A 14,283-nucleotide genomic window follows, 5' to 3' on the forward strand; every position below is an offset into this window, starting at 1 on the left:
TTGGAGCCATAACAATGGGAGAAGTAGAAGTAAAGAGAAAATGAAGCCCCTTCACTTTGCCGTTTGATATTCAGAATACGATTGTGAGTATCCTATCAGCTGCGTATGAATTATACCCAAATCAACATGTAAAATCATTCAAATCTTCCAGGAATTTGCCGAATGATTGACTAACTATTTGTGTTCCAGGGAAGCAGCTTATCGACGATGGTTAAGTCCACTCATCCATAATTTAGCTGTAAAAAAGCTTTGAAATTTTAACCTCATGGGCACTAAAATTAGGAAATTTTTACAGGTCTTCTACTGAGGACTACGGGCTGTTGGAAGCATGTAGCTAACCCTGGATGAAATTGTAACCTTCTGCTATTTGCTTATCGCTTAATATTATTATTACAATAAATATGAATATTTGTTTGGCATTAGGGTTCTCTTCTTTTTTCATGAGAATAGACAAGAGGAAGGAAGCAGAAGAAGGGCCAATATTTTAAACTATAACTTCCTTAAACAATGATATTTTATGTCATTATCACCAACCCAAATTAATAATACTAATCATACAAATAATTACCACTAAAAAATTGATTATAGTCTTTGTTCTTATTCCAATCAAAGCTGTAGGATCGATGCAGCTCCCTTATTCTCCTTGTATTTATACAATTTGACCTCAAACCCATATTTTCAATTCTCTCTCAACATGTTTTCCAACTTCTGATCCTCTTTTCACTGTAATTCTGTCTCAAGACCCTTGAAGATCAGGCTCCCAGCTGGTTCGCAGAGATTTTCGAGTCACTCGAGTCGATCAAACACGGTAGTTAAGTATTCAAGGCAGTTACAAATTTTGTTCATCAAATGGAGAGAGGTTGGTTAAGGAAGAGACGATGAAGGGAGGACTTTATAATTGGCTGATTATCCTCATATTTGTGCACCCAACTACGGCACAAGAGGGTTAGTGTATTTGGTTAATTGGAACTAATTTAATTAGTCATGTTATGAATTCTTTTTTAAGCTTATACATTACATAAGTTAGCCTAATTTCTTGCAATTAGCTTACCTTTTCAATTCATGATGCTGATTTTTGGGAGATTCATGGGTTTTAGTTTGATTCGTTGGATACATAAACCCATAAAGAGATGATATTAAAATGAGTTTAGCTGTTGACTTGATGCACATCCAGATCCATATATACTTATTTGAACCCAAGATCGATTATTTCATAGCTAACGATTTATGTCCGTAATTTTTGAAAATTGTGTTTGTTTTCTAGTCTTTGAGTCTAAGCAATGATGATGCAGGTTTTGTGAGCCTAGCATGCTGTGCAGATTCAAACTTCAAGGACACAAACACAAGCATTGATTGGGCACAAGATTCCCAGTGGTTGGAAAGTTCATCAAGCTGCAAAAACATAAGCAGCAATGGGAAAGCTCGAATCTTTGGCATGGACATGGGGAAGAGAGCTTGCTACCATTTAAGCACTGTGGAAGGGCAAGAATATGTGATAAGGGGCACGTTTCTTGTGGCTGCCGGGGGCTCATCCTTTCGTGTTTATCTTGGGAGTACCCTTCTGGGTTTGGTGAGGTCGTTCCAGGACTCGGTGGTTGAAGGAAGCTTCAGAGGTAAAAGGAGCTATGAAGAGTTTTGCTTGGAGAAGGATAAGGGACAGCCTTTTATATCCTTTCTTGAGCTTCGAAGGCTTCATGATTTTAGATATCTCTCCCCCTTTCCTTCTCACCTTCTCAAATTGATTGCCAGAGTTAATGTTGGGGTATCCACATCATTGGATATCAGGTTCTTTCATATTTTTAAATTCTATGTATAATAAATATTTAAAAATGATTGTTTTTTTTCTTTTTTTCTTGAATTGAGGGATTTATAAGAAGTAAAATATATTATTGAAGCAGTGATGCAAATTACAGGTACAGAGATGACTCGAGCGATAGAATTTGGAAAGCATCGCCATATTTCCAGAACGAAGCTCGGGTCTTGACAGAGCCCAGTATCAATATTTCATCCAAGTCCGACCACAATGCCACGCATGGTGTTCCTTTGAAAGTCCTCCGAACTGGTCTTACACATTCCGACCAGCTGGTTTTCCTCCACGATGGCCTCGATTCAGCTACTTACCAGTATCGTATCTTCTTTCACTTTGTTGAGCTCAACCAGAGTGTTAAACCTGGGCAGAGATTGTTCGACATTTACATAAACAATGAAAAGAAAGCAACCGATTACGACATTCTAGCTCATGGGTTCAACTACGAGTGGGAAGTTTATGATGTTTTGGGTAATGGGTCACTTAATTTGACCTTGGTTAAGGCCTCCGTCGGGTCTGAGTTAGGACCCATTTGCAGTGCTTATGAGATCTTGCAAGTGCGTTCATGGAGTCTGGAGTCCGACGAGAAGGATGGTAAGATTAGGGTTTATTCAGCCTAGAATTTCATTACTAATTGGCCAATCTGTCTCACTTCATCCATTTCCTGCTTTCCAGTGGAAGTAATTTTGAAGGTGAGGGATGAACTGTTAGTTGCTAACCAAGAAAATGAAATGTTGGGCAGCTGGTCAGGGGATCCTTGCCTTTCGATTCCCTGGGACGGTCTGGGTTGTGATACCATCAATGGATCCTCTGTTATCACCAAACTGTTAGTAGTTGTCTTGTGCTCATTTCAATTATGTTGTTAATTCACCTAGAATTGGATAAAACATGTAGAATTCTTTTATAGTGACAGGATTTGAACTCAGAATCTCTTACCATACATGTTGAATGATTAGAATTACAAATGTTTTAGCTCATATAATTTTCTTGTTAATACTTCCTCCTTGCCTTTATCCTGTTGGTTTGTGCAACTTTGCAGGGACCTCTCTTCACGTAAATTCAAAGGATTGTTTCCTGGCAGTTTACCCAAGTTGGTCCATTTACAAACTCTGTAGGTTCACTCACCATGTGCTGCCTTTTCGTCATTAATATTTGGGTGACTAAACAGTGATTCTTTTTGTAGGAACCTCAGCAACAATGGCTTCAATGGACGCATCCCATCTTTTCCCGCTTCTTCAGTGCTGATATCAGTGTAATAAGCTGATGTTTCTTTGAACTGCCATTTTACTCCCTCAATATAGATTCATGAAGAAATAAATTAGCAGATAACTTTGTTGAAAGAGTTGTGTATCACCATCTATACACAATACACGATTTTCCGATTATTTTCTCCTTAAATTCTAGTGACGATTTACAAGTTAAAAAATCAAATTATGCGTCGGTCGCTAGGAGAAACTCTAATTTTCGATATCTGTCAATTATTATATCCAGGGATCTGAGGCACAATGATTTTAGTGGAGGGCTCCCTGAATCTCTTGCTTTCTTGCCACAATTAAAATCATTGTAAGTTATTTGAAGACATGAACACTCAGTTGTTATGAACTAAATCATGAATAGTTGTTATAGTTCTGCTTCCTTTATCGGTGTTCTGGTTTGTATGTGCAGAAACTTTGGGTGCAATCCTTCCTTTGGCAAGGAGCTTCCACCCAACTTCAACATGTCAAGACTTACTACAGAGTAAGAGTCCTTTTATCCACAATCTTATAGCTCAAAACCATTTATGAATTGAAATATGTGCGAGATAAATCAACCGACACCAAAGATTCTACTTCATTTCAGCTACGGAACGTGTGATAATACAGCACCAACATTTCTGAGACGAGGACTTGTCGTAGGGACGGTTGTGAGTGGATCAGTTCTATTTACCATTATTATTGGTGTCATTTATGTGTGCTGTTGCAGACAGAAATCTGTATTTAGGGGAAGATATGATATGAAAAGAGAACTTATGTTGAATGGTGAGATACTTGCTGATGACTCCCGTATGTTAAGATTCCCGTAGCGAAAAATTAACTATGATCTGATTAAGTGGAGTTTCTACCATGGTTACCATTGTTTTTATTCACAAGCGTATTGGATTTGTGAAATACTAAGTTATAGTTGGTTGAAATGCAGATATAATCATTTCTCTACCCAGCATAGACGACACCTCTATAAAATCAATATGCATTCAATCATTTACTCTCGAGTACATTGAAGCTGCTACCCAACAATACAAAACTTTAATTGGTGAAGGAGGGTTTGGTTCTGTTTATCGTGGCACTTTGCCTGATGGTGAGGAAGTGGCTGTCAAGGTCCGTTCTTCCACATCGACCCAGGGAACGCGGGAATTTGAAAATGAGGTTTGTATTAATATATATTATGTATTTTTCTCATAGAAAACATCAAGTTATTGGATACAGTTTAGTCAGTTTATTTCTATAAAAGAAGTATTACTTTATGTTCTAGATGTATTCTTCTTACGCCACCTGAATTTGGTCATTTCTGAATTACAGCTAAACCTGCTTTCAACTATTAGGCATGAAAACCTGGTACCTCTTCTTGGCTATTGTTGTGAAAACGACCAACAAATTCTTGTTTACCCTTTTATGTCAAATGGATCACTACAAGATCGTCTTTATGGTAACCGACATGTTAAACCATTTCCACCTTATCCTTATTCTTGTAAGATATTTTAAAACCGGAAGTTTCGATCTAACAGGCGAACTAGCAAAGAGGAAGACACTGGACTGGTCCACAAGACTTTCAATTGCACTTGGTGCTGCCAGAGGCAAGTTATATTAGAACATACTCATTTAGTTTCTGATTCATTAAACTACTACCTTTATTTAATGAGAAAGCAATTTGGAGTGGACTTTGATATGAACATTCATTCTAATTTTGTGTCAGGCCTGCAATAGTTCAAACTTATATGACACAGGGTAAATGGGTAAATGGGGTTAGTTGAAGTTGCGTAGAGCAGAGAGAATGTACTTTCTTATGTTTATGTGAGATCCCATCTCAGTTGGAGAGGAGAACGAAACATTCCTTATAAGGGTGTGAAAACCTCTCCCTAGTAGATGCATTTTAAAACCATGAGGTTGATGACGATACGTAATGGGCTAAAGCAGACAATATCTGCTAACGGTGGATTTGGGCCGTTACAAATGGTAACAAAGCTAGACACTGGGTGGTGTGCCAGCGAGGACGCTGACCTCTAGTGGGGTGGATTGTGATATCCCACGTCGGTTGGAGATGAGAACGAAACATTCTATATAAGGGTGTGGAAACCTCTCCCTAATAGACACGTTTTAAAACCGTGAGGCTGATGGCGATATGTATCAGGCCAAAGTGGACAATATCTGTTAGCGGTGAGCTTGGACTATTACAAATGATATCAGAGCTAGACACTGGGCGGTATGCCAGCGAAGACACTAGGTCCTCAGGGGGAGTGGATTGTGAGATCCCACATTGGTTGGAGAGGGAAACAAAACATTCCTTATAAGAGTGTGGAAACTTCTCCCTAGCAGACATGTTTTAAAACCGTCATCACAACGATATGTAATGGGTTAAAGCGGACAATATCTGCTAGCAGTAGCCTTAGGCTGTTATAGTTGCCTTCTCATATATTCTAAATTATTTTCATCTTTATCGAGGATTTAGGTGTAGTTGAAACACTTCCCCCAAACGAGAGAGCTTTTGCTTTTGAGTTGAGACCTTTCGTTTAGCAGTTTGATATGGACATTTAGGGGATTTCATGGGATCCTATATTTTGTCTTTTTCAGGTTTGACGTATCTTCACACGTTTGCTGAGCGATGTGTTATACATAGAGATGTAAAATCAAGCAATATACTTTTAGATCATAGTATGTCTGCCAAGGTTGCAGATTTTGGGTTCTCAAAATATGCACCTCAAGAGGGTGACAGTGGTGCCTCTCTGGAGGTCAGAGGAACTGCTGGATATTTAGATCCTGAGTAAGCATTTAGATCCTGAAAAATGGTTCATTAGTTTGTGTTTCTGGCTTGCATTTACGTATAAAAGTTTCCCATATAAAAGTTTGTGATTCATATTTGTTGTTTAGGTACTATACGACCCATCATTTGTCTGCTAAAAGCGATGTGTTCAGCTTTGGTGTGGTTCTCCTTGAAATCATATGCGGTCGGGAGCCACTGAACATTCATAAACCACGCAATGAATGGAGCTTGGTTGAATGGGTATGATCCAATTCCATCATATCTCAGCTTCATTTTAATATCTAATGGGCCTTGTGGGCAGTAGCCTTCAATTTAAACCTCGATTTCTTGTAAAAAATAAATAAGTTAGAAATGGATTTGGAAATGCAGGCCAAAGCTAATCTGAGAGAGTCGAAGGTTGACGAGATTGTGGATCCTTCCATCAAAGGAGGGTACCATACAGAGGCAATGTGGAGAGTTGTGGAGGTGGCATTGGCATGTATTGAGCCATCCTCGGCCTATCGACCGTGCATGGCTGACATCATGCGTGAGCTAGAGGACGCTTTAATCATAGAGAACAACGCCTCAGAATACATGAGGTCTATAGACAGTTTGGGAGGATCCAATCGTTTCTCAATGGCCATGGAAAGGAAGTTGGTTCAACCACCCACTCCCACTCCAACAGAGCCATCGCCAATCTCTCATGAGTTAGCCCCGCCAGAGCCAAGGTAGCCTCTGATGAAACTATATAACTAGGTACCGCTAGTTTACTGATAATGAGGAATGCTGAAAGAGTATGAATGTTTGCAGTTTCATTAGAGGGTACTTGTTAGAATATAAGATAGAATGCATTTCGTGGTACGTTTCTAGATGACATGAAAGCTGTTGGGTTATGATAAATTTAATTACGTCAACACTCGGATTTGGAGCAATCGAGCATACATACGCCCAACATTCTTCTTAACACTGTAAATTTATTGCATACCCTTTTAATGTTTTCCAAAATAGATTCAAAGCAGCAGCTTGCTAGCGATTGGTCGTGGCTTACAAAGAGCTTCAAGTGGTTCAGCTTTAGGCATGCTAACACCTTTTCCTTCCGTCATATCGACTTCCTTCCCATCAATGCTCTTCCAATCAAAACATTGAATCAGCAGTCCTAAAGTCAATCCCAGCACGCGATGTGCCATTCCAGATCCTGGACAAGCTCTCCTTCCCAAACCAAATGCAATCATCAACTTACTATTGGCCTCGCTATCCCCACCCTCAAACCTCTCAGGTCTAAAGCTTGTTGGATCTTCCCACAGTGTGGGATCCCTGTGGATGGCCCACGCGTTCACCAATAAGATCGTGTCACGTGGCACGTTGTATCCTGATAATGTACAGTCAGCAGAAGACTTATGTGGCAGTAGGAGTGGGCCAGCTGGGTACAACCGAAGAGTTTCGAGGACTATACATCGTAGGTAGCTTAACTTTGGAACCTCGGATTCTTCAAGTAATTGATCTCCGAGTTGAGTCTCTAGTTCAGCTCTTGCCTTCTTTAGTACCGTTGGATGGTTTAGGAGATTTGACATTGCCCACTCTATTGTCACGGCAGTGGTGTCTGAGCCACCAAGTACCATTGTCTGTGAAAGATTATAAAGAATGATAGGATATTATTATAAAAGTTCGTGGACTAAACTTGTAACGGTAAGTAAATATTTGGGAGCACGGACCAAAATGAGGCCTTTGATAATGTCATCAGTGTAATACTGAGGCTGCGACTCCTGCAACTTGAGGAAATGGGCAACCATACTATTCTCCATTTCTTGATTATGGACTTGATTGGTTCGATGTTCATCAACGATTCCTTGCCAAAATGCATCCACCCGTTTGATTAGCTTCTTGGCTCTCTTCATGAAGCCCTGGAAATCAATGTACTTCAAAATCGGCAAAAAGTCGGCTGGATATTGCGCTAACATGAACTCGAACAGCTCATTGACAATAGCTCGAAACGTCCTGGCTTCACTGCTTTCATTTGTTTCTTCCCCATAATACCGCTTTCCGGCCACCATTCTCATCGTTATATTCAGCGTTAGTTCTTTCACCATGGATTTAAACTCCACTCTCGCAAAATCATCTCTCGAAGATTGAGATAATTTATTCACCAATCTCCTCACTTCATCTCTTCGAATGGCCGAATTCGTGTTGAGACGATTGGCGGACAGTATTTCGAGAGCGCTCACTCGGCGAAGTTTTCGCCAGTGGTCACCATAGGGAGCGGCTCCAAGGGTGGTGTGGTTGTAACTCAAGCACTTACTCACAGCAAAGTCTGGACGGTTAGCGAAAACGACATCATTTTTCGTGAAGCATTCTTCGGCTGCGTCGATGGACGAGACAACAACAACTAAACGGGAGCCGAAACGAAGGGAAAGCACTGGGCCATACTTTTGTGAGAGAGTTAATAAGCTTCTGTGAACTGGGGGCTTGAGGAGATGGAGATGGCCTATAATTGGGATAGAGGGTGGCGTTGGAGGGAGATTTTTGCGGGACTTTGGTTTCAAAGCATAGCTTATGGCAACCACGAGAGCAATGCAGAGAACTGAATACAGGAATGTGGAGTCGTCCATTCTTGTGGGATTCGGGTGATACCCACCCAGCCTTTTTTCAACATATATATAGATATATATAACTAACTAACTAAGTTTGAAGTAGTAAATTAATGGGGTAATTTGGGATCTGAAATGGATTGGCGTGTATCACGTGGGGTGAATACAATCATAGTAAAAGATAAAGAGTACTCAAACCCTAGAAATGGCCCCGACGTCTAACTTGACATCAATGCGAGTTGCAGCTTGACACGAAGATCCGCTTCGCCCGAGTTGATGGACTCGCCCCAATAGGGAGTGGCTTGGCGTGCATCACGTGTGGCGGAAACAAACACGCTCAATTTTGGAGGATAGCAGCACCACCACCACCACCACCTCACATGCTGATGAAATATTCCACATTTGTATTGACAATACCAATCATCTATGTATATTAAAATTATTAAAATTCATCCGTTTCTCTTCTCGTGATCCACGTTTTTCTACTTCTCTTCCACCCGTTTTTCAATATAAGTTTTAGTGATTTTATTTTTTTTTAAAAAATGGAGTGTTCCTTGTTTATAAACCTAATTAGCTAAATTAGCTAATGTTAAGACTCCTCCCAATAGTCTTCAGCAGTTTAATAGATCAAAACATCAACAAAAGTAAGAAGAGAACGTGTACAATCATTCATTACTCATTTATGTAGAGAGATGGATTTACCCTAGATTTTTTGGAAACTATTATGGAGTAAGAATCCTTAGAAATTCGTGCCTTCAATGCAAAGAGAACAAGTTCTTAGTTCTTTGGGAAACTTAAGTGAAAAGGAAGGAAGCTTAACCCGTACCAATAATACCTACCATAGGGTCTCATTTCCGTCCTCACCTTTCCTATCTTAAATCCTTTAGCCTACATATCGATGAACAAAACTATAAACAAATTAGTTATGTAAGCACGCTATGATAATGTTTTTCTCCCTGTTAAACTCTTATTTTGTTATTACTAATAGAGAATTTTTTACTTTGAATCGAACTTTGATATTGGCGGTCTCAATCTAGTAAATATTGTCCATTTTTTTTTATTACTTCATTTTTAAGTTTATAATTTCAAAATGTTTTGATTTAAGAAATGTTATGCCTGAGATATTTTGGTAACTATTTTAAGAAATGTTATGGTAATTATGTTTGTTAAAGATATTTAATACTATGGAATAAAAGTAAAACATTCTCAATGTTGAAATTAATTTGGCCGCGGAGTAACGACAGCCAACATTACACACCCAACAAAACAAGATGGAAGAATACGATTTCAAAAATTCAAACGCTGAGGACTTGTACATCGGAGCCGACGGCGACTTCCGATGTACTTTTGCCTTCACACACTCTGCTTGATCCCTTCGAGTCCGCGACTTGAATGACGTCGGGATTGAACGACGCAAACGCGAGCAGATCTTCATCGCGTTGGAACACAGCCATGTCTTCTTCACTCAAAGTCACCAACGCTTCAATTCCCCGCCCATCTCTTGTATCCATCAGCAAGAAAAAATTGGAGAACATGGAAAGTCCGCCGATGAACCAAATGGGACATCCCCACCCGAAATCAGTTTCGTAAAATCCAAATCTGCTCCAGCTGCTACACAAGTAGAAATTCTTGTCGCTGCTGTACGGACCGTCTGGGTCGGTCATCGTTTTAAAGAACTCCAGATAAGCCTCCGTGTCTTGGTATTTCTTATACCCACTCTTCTTAAACTCTGCAATCCCTTCCCTTAACAATCCGACCACCTCCTGCAACTCTATCTCCGCCGCCCCTGCCTTCGTTTCCGGCGTGATGAACCCCAACAGATTCCCGATCGACGTGTCCGACAAATTGGGCTCCAATCTTTTCCGGAGATTCACGGCTTGGCCCAGCACAGACGCCTTTGAAACCCCGGAAGTTGATTTGGATGCAGCTATGGCGCATTTCCATATCAGTCCAGCTACAGCTTCCACACGTGTGGGTTGCTCCACTCTGGCACTGGCTGCCTTAGCCTTGAGAGCTGTTATTTTGGATCCCTTCAAAACTAACCTCTTCGTCACGCCTTTCGCGTGGATTCCTGTGTCTGACGTGGGCGTTGCAACTTGGAAATCCTGGGGCGGTTGCAAAACGGAATCGCGGATGAATTCCGGAAGTGGGAGTTGAGAAATTGTTGCGTTGGAACCATCCCCTGCCACGGCAATGGCAGTCCAGGTGTTGATGAAGGAGCTAATCGATGAGGCGTCGGTGATTTTGTGGGACATGAGCAAGCCAATTGTCATGCCACCGCATTGGAACGACGTGGTTTGGACAAGCAGAATGCAGCCTTTGGCAGAGTCGGAGGATGCGATGGAGAAAGGGAGGAATTGGTTGAGTGAGTCGACGTTGAGTTGATTGAGGACGTCGGAGAGACGGCAGTTGACTTGGGCTTCCACATAGATGGCTCCCTCGTCGTTGCAATGGATTGAAACATTGTTGTCTTGAACTCGGCCAGCGAATGGATAGTATTGGGCTAATGCCTTGGATAAAGAAGCTTTCAGGCGGTGGGACTTGGATGTTTGATTGTCATCGCCGCCTGGAGCGTAGAAAAGAAGGACGGGTACATAAACAGGCAGAGCTAGCTGATCTAAGAAGGAGAATTTCAGATGTTTTTGGGTGTCCGGCGTTGGAGAGGAAGGTCTGATCTTTTCCTCGCTAATGATCTTCACACTCAATGCCATCTCTCCTAGCTGCACTATCTGATTAACTTCGCATCTCAGAGTTGTTCATATTAAAGCCAAAGTTTTGGCATGTATCACGTGTGTCACCACCCAAAATCTTTTTCCTTGATGAGTGGATTTGGCTCATTATAGATCCATCACCTCATAAACTTTTCATCAACACGTGATGCACGCCCAAATACTTGCTTACAATTTATGCGGCTAGGGCTGGTGTTGGGTGTTTGGGATATGGAGCATGATCTCGGATATATGTGAAGGATATTTCATATAAAAATATGAGATATATATGATAGATATTTAGTAAATATTTGATAGAGATATATTTGTTAGATTATATCCGTTAGGTTTAAATCTTTAGAAGCAGTGAATTTTAGTAAATTGAAACCATATATATATACACTAAATTGAAACCTTTAGCTAATATTCTTCTTTTAATTTTTCTCTCCTGTTCTTTATGTTGATCTTGATCGACTGTGTGTGCTGTTGAGCGATCTTACAACTAGTATTAGAGCTAACAACTAGTACCGTTCCTAACATTACGAATCATGCTATTGTCCACTTTGAACATAAGCTCTAATGACTTTGTTTTGGGTTTCTCTAAAAAGTATCGTAATAATAGAGAGGTATATCTTACTTGATCTTATCTCCGAAGTCTAACTTAAAAGACTCCTTTCTAACCATTTAGCTGATAAGATAAATCTATTGCTGTTGCTGTAATGCAGTAGAAAACGTGAATCACGATGCTGGCCCCTAGAGGCAAACCTTGGACAATGATCTTGTCCATCTTAGTTAGATGCAATTTTCTTATTTTAAACAAAATTGGAGAAGCAACTTACTTGACATGTTTCACGTGGGCATGCTCCGACGGTCCTATAGCATTAATTGTTGTTAAAAGCATTGCACAAGTTCTGGAGTTTCTGTGGTTACCCAGAAAGCTGTAAATGGAGCTCCAATTATCAATGTGGTCGCCGGGATTAGCCATCGGAGCAGTGGTGGTAATACTTTTGACCCACTTGGTTTACAGGTGGAGAAATCCTAAATGTAATGGACTCCTTCCTCCGGGCTCCATGGGCTTCCCTCTCATCGGAGAGACCATTCAGCTTATAGCTTCCGGCAACACTCTGGACCTTCCTCCCTTTATCAAGAAGAGAGTGCAAAAGTAAGGAGGTGGCCGGAGGAGATTTGTATTGGGTTATACTGTTATTATAATAAGATGTTTGATTAATCTCGAGTTTGAATTATTACAGATATGGACCCATATTTCGGACCAGTCTGGTGGGTCGATCCATTGTTGTTACGGCTGACCCTGAAATCAACAGTTTCATTTACGCTCAAGAAGGGAAGACGGTGGAGCTCTGGTATTTGGACTCCATTTCCAAGGTGCTCAAGCAAGACGGTGACACTAGGACAACCGCGGGCGGCGTGATTCATAAGTACCTCAGAGGTATAACTTTGAACCACTTCGGCTCCGAGAGTCTCAAGACGAAGCTGCTTGCTGATATCCAGCGATGCGTCGACAAGGTTCTCGTCCAGTGGTCCAGCCGTCCGTCTGTTGAAATGCAGCACGGGACTCTCGCTGTAAGTTTCGCATCTTAACTGATAAAATGGTGTCTTCCACATCACGTACTGACCCCGACAACCAACCAGATGCTATACGATTTCAACGCGGATGTGATGTTCGGATATGACCCAGAGAAGTCGAGCGAGAATATCAGCGAGAGCTTAATCACATTAGCAGACGGGTTTATGGCGGTCCCGTTGAACTTGCCAGGAACGAAGTACAACAAATGTCTCAAGGCGCAAAAGAAGCTGGTCAACATGTTCAAGGATCTTGTCAAGGAGAGGCGTCAAGCTGCTGCTGCTGCTGCTAATGCTCAAGGGGATTTTCTTGATCAGGCCCTGCGCGACATTGGCAGCGAACAATTTCTATCTGAGGAATTCGTTGTGAATTTACTGTTCGGAATTTTATTCGCTAGTGGGTCGGTGTCCGGATCGCTAACCTTGATGCTCAAGCTACTTGCAGAGAACCCATCGGTGGTGCGGGAGTTGACTGTAAGTGATTAATCCATCGGAGGAGTGTGAGATATTTGTTTAATTTTTGTTTGTGGATGTGTGAGTGTAATTGTTTGACCCTTATTTAACACAATTTAACTGATCGGCAGGCCGAGCATGAAGCGTTTCTTAAACAGAGGAAGGATCCAGAATCTCCCATCACTTGGGAGGAGTACAAGTCAATGACATTTACGCTTCAAGTAGGAAGTCACGGTTTGAAAATTAAGTTTATAAACACTATTTTATTTTGCTTCCTAAAGATGCGGGGTTGTGCATGTAGGTTATATATGAAACTCTGAGATTGTCAAACGCACTGCCATTTCTACTGCGGCGAACAATAAAAGACCTGAACATCAAAGGTAAGAAGCTGGTCATTTATAATCGTGTTAATAATGACAGTCTTTTTAGATGAGTGATGACTTGAAATGGTGGTGGAAATGCGGTGTAGGATATACAATTCCAGCGGGGTGGACGCTTATGGTTGCAAACTCAGCGCTCCACTTGAACCCTGGCACCCACAAGGATCCATTGGACTTCAACCCATGGCGGTGGAAGGTATAGTATAAATTATTGTAGGACAGGATATAGGTAGGAAGGGATGATATGCAGGTGATTGGCTTTTAATCTTGATGCAGGACCTAGACCAACACTCAATTTCGAAGAACTTGCAGCCCTTTGGAGGAGGATCTCGGCAATGCGCTGGGGCAGATTACAGCAGGGTTTTCATGGCCATCTTCCTCCACACTCTGCTCACCAAGTATAGGTATATTTTACGCCTCAAATTATTAACCACTAGATACAAATTCGAAATACTGTCGTGTTCTATTTGTTGGGTGCAGTTGGAGAAAGGTGAAGGGAGGAGACATTTCTCGAAGTCCTATTCTGAAATTTGGAGATGGGCTTCATATCAGCTTCAAAGCCAAGGCTTAGATTAGTCTGACATGGAATGGAAATTGCTTTCGTTGGTTTCGACCACCTCCACTTTGATTCTCTTGTTCCTCTGTTTTAGTCAATAAAAAGCTTATCTTCTTTTTTAACACCACTATCTTCATTCAGCACCATTTCAAGTTCACAATACTCAAAAGCTGCATACTAACTAACAATTCAATACTCATATTGTCTCCCACAAAAATAA

At 41.0% G+C, this 14,283-nt stretch overlaps 4 protein-coding genes across 4 annotated transcripts; 2 read left to right on the forward strand and 2 right to left on the reverse strand.

The window, feature by feature from the left end:
* Positions 1–602: 602 nt before the first annotated feature.
* Positions 603–6,752, forward strand: LOC111498091 (nodulation receptor kinase-like). The gene is made up of 15 exons (XM_023149163.1): positions 603–945; positions 1,293–1,785; positions 1,914–2,401; positions 2,483–2,633; positions 2,847–2,918; positions 2,991–3,059; positions 3,299–3,370; positions 3,473–3,544; positions 3,647–3,825; positions 3,983–4,209; positions 4,363–4,489; positions 4,569–4,637; positions 5,632–5,821; positions 5,929–6,061; positions 6,191–6,752. The coding sequence occupies exons 1-15, from the start codon at positions 879–881 to the stop codon at positions 6,530–6,532; spliced, it is 2,751 nt and encodes a 916-aa protein (XP_023004931.1). The 5' UTR covers positions 603–878; the 3' UTR covers positions 6,533–6,752.
* On the reverse strand, positions 6,629–8,447 carry LOC111498126 (isoflavone 2'-hydroxylase-like). Its single transcript, XM_023149239.1, has 2 exons — positions 7,513–8,447; positions 6,629–7,422 (listed from the first exon to the last, which is right to left on the reverse strand). The coding sequence occupies exons 1-2, from the start codon at positions 8,404–8,406 to the stop codon at positions 6,811–6,813; spliced, it is 1,506 nt and encodes a 501-aa protein (XP_023005007.1). The 5' UTR covers positions 8,407–8,447; the 3' UTR covers positions 6,629–6,810.
* A 1,128-nt stretch (positions 8,448–9,575) lies between these two features.
* Positions 9,576–11,456, reverse strand: LOC111498133 (BAHD acyltransferase BIA1-like). The gene has a single exon (XM_023149245.1). It carries the CDS (start codon positions 11,094–11,096, stop codon positions 9,681–9,683), a length of 1,416 nt encoding a protein of 471 aa, XP_023005013.1. The 5' UTR covers positions 11,097–11,456; the 3' UTR covers positions 9,576–9,680.
* A 508-nt stretch (positions 11,457–11,964) lies between these two features.
* Positions 11,965–14,189, forward strand: LOC111498129 (cytochrome P450 87A3-like). The gene is made up of 8 exons (XM_023149242.1): positions 11,965–12,255; positions 12,344–12,674; positions 12,744–13,148; positions 13,259–13,348; positions 13,429–13,507; positions 13,597–13,703; positions 13,784–13,911; positions 13,988–14,189. Exons 1-8 carry the CDS (start codon positions 12,038–12,040, stop codon positions 14,076–14,078), a joined length of 1,449 nt encoding a protein of 482 aa, XP_023005010.1. The 5' UTR covers positions 11,965–12,037; the 3' UTR covers positions 14,079–14,189.
* The last annotated feature ends 94 nt before the right edge of the window (positions 14,190–14,283 follow it).

The sequence above is a fragment of the Cucurbita maxima genome, unplaced genomic scaffold (assembly GCF_002738345.1).
Source record: "Cucurbita maxima cultivar Rimu unplaced genomic scaffold, Cmax_1.0 Cma_Scf00024, whole genome shotgun sequence".
NCBI classification, from domain to species: domain Eukaryota; kingdom Viridiplantae; phylum Streptophyta; class Magnoliopsida; order Cucurbitales; family Cucurbitaceae; genus Cucurbita; species Cucurbita maxima.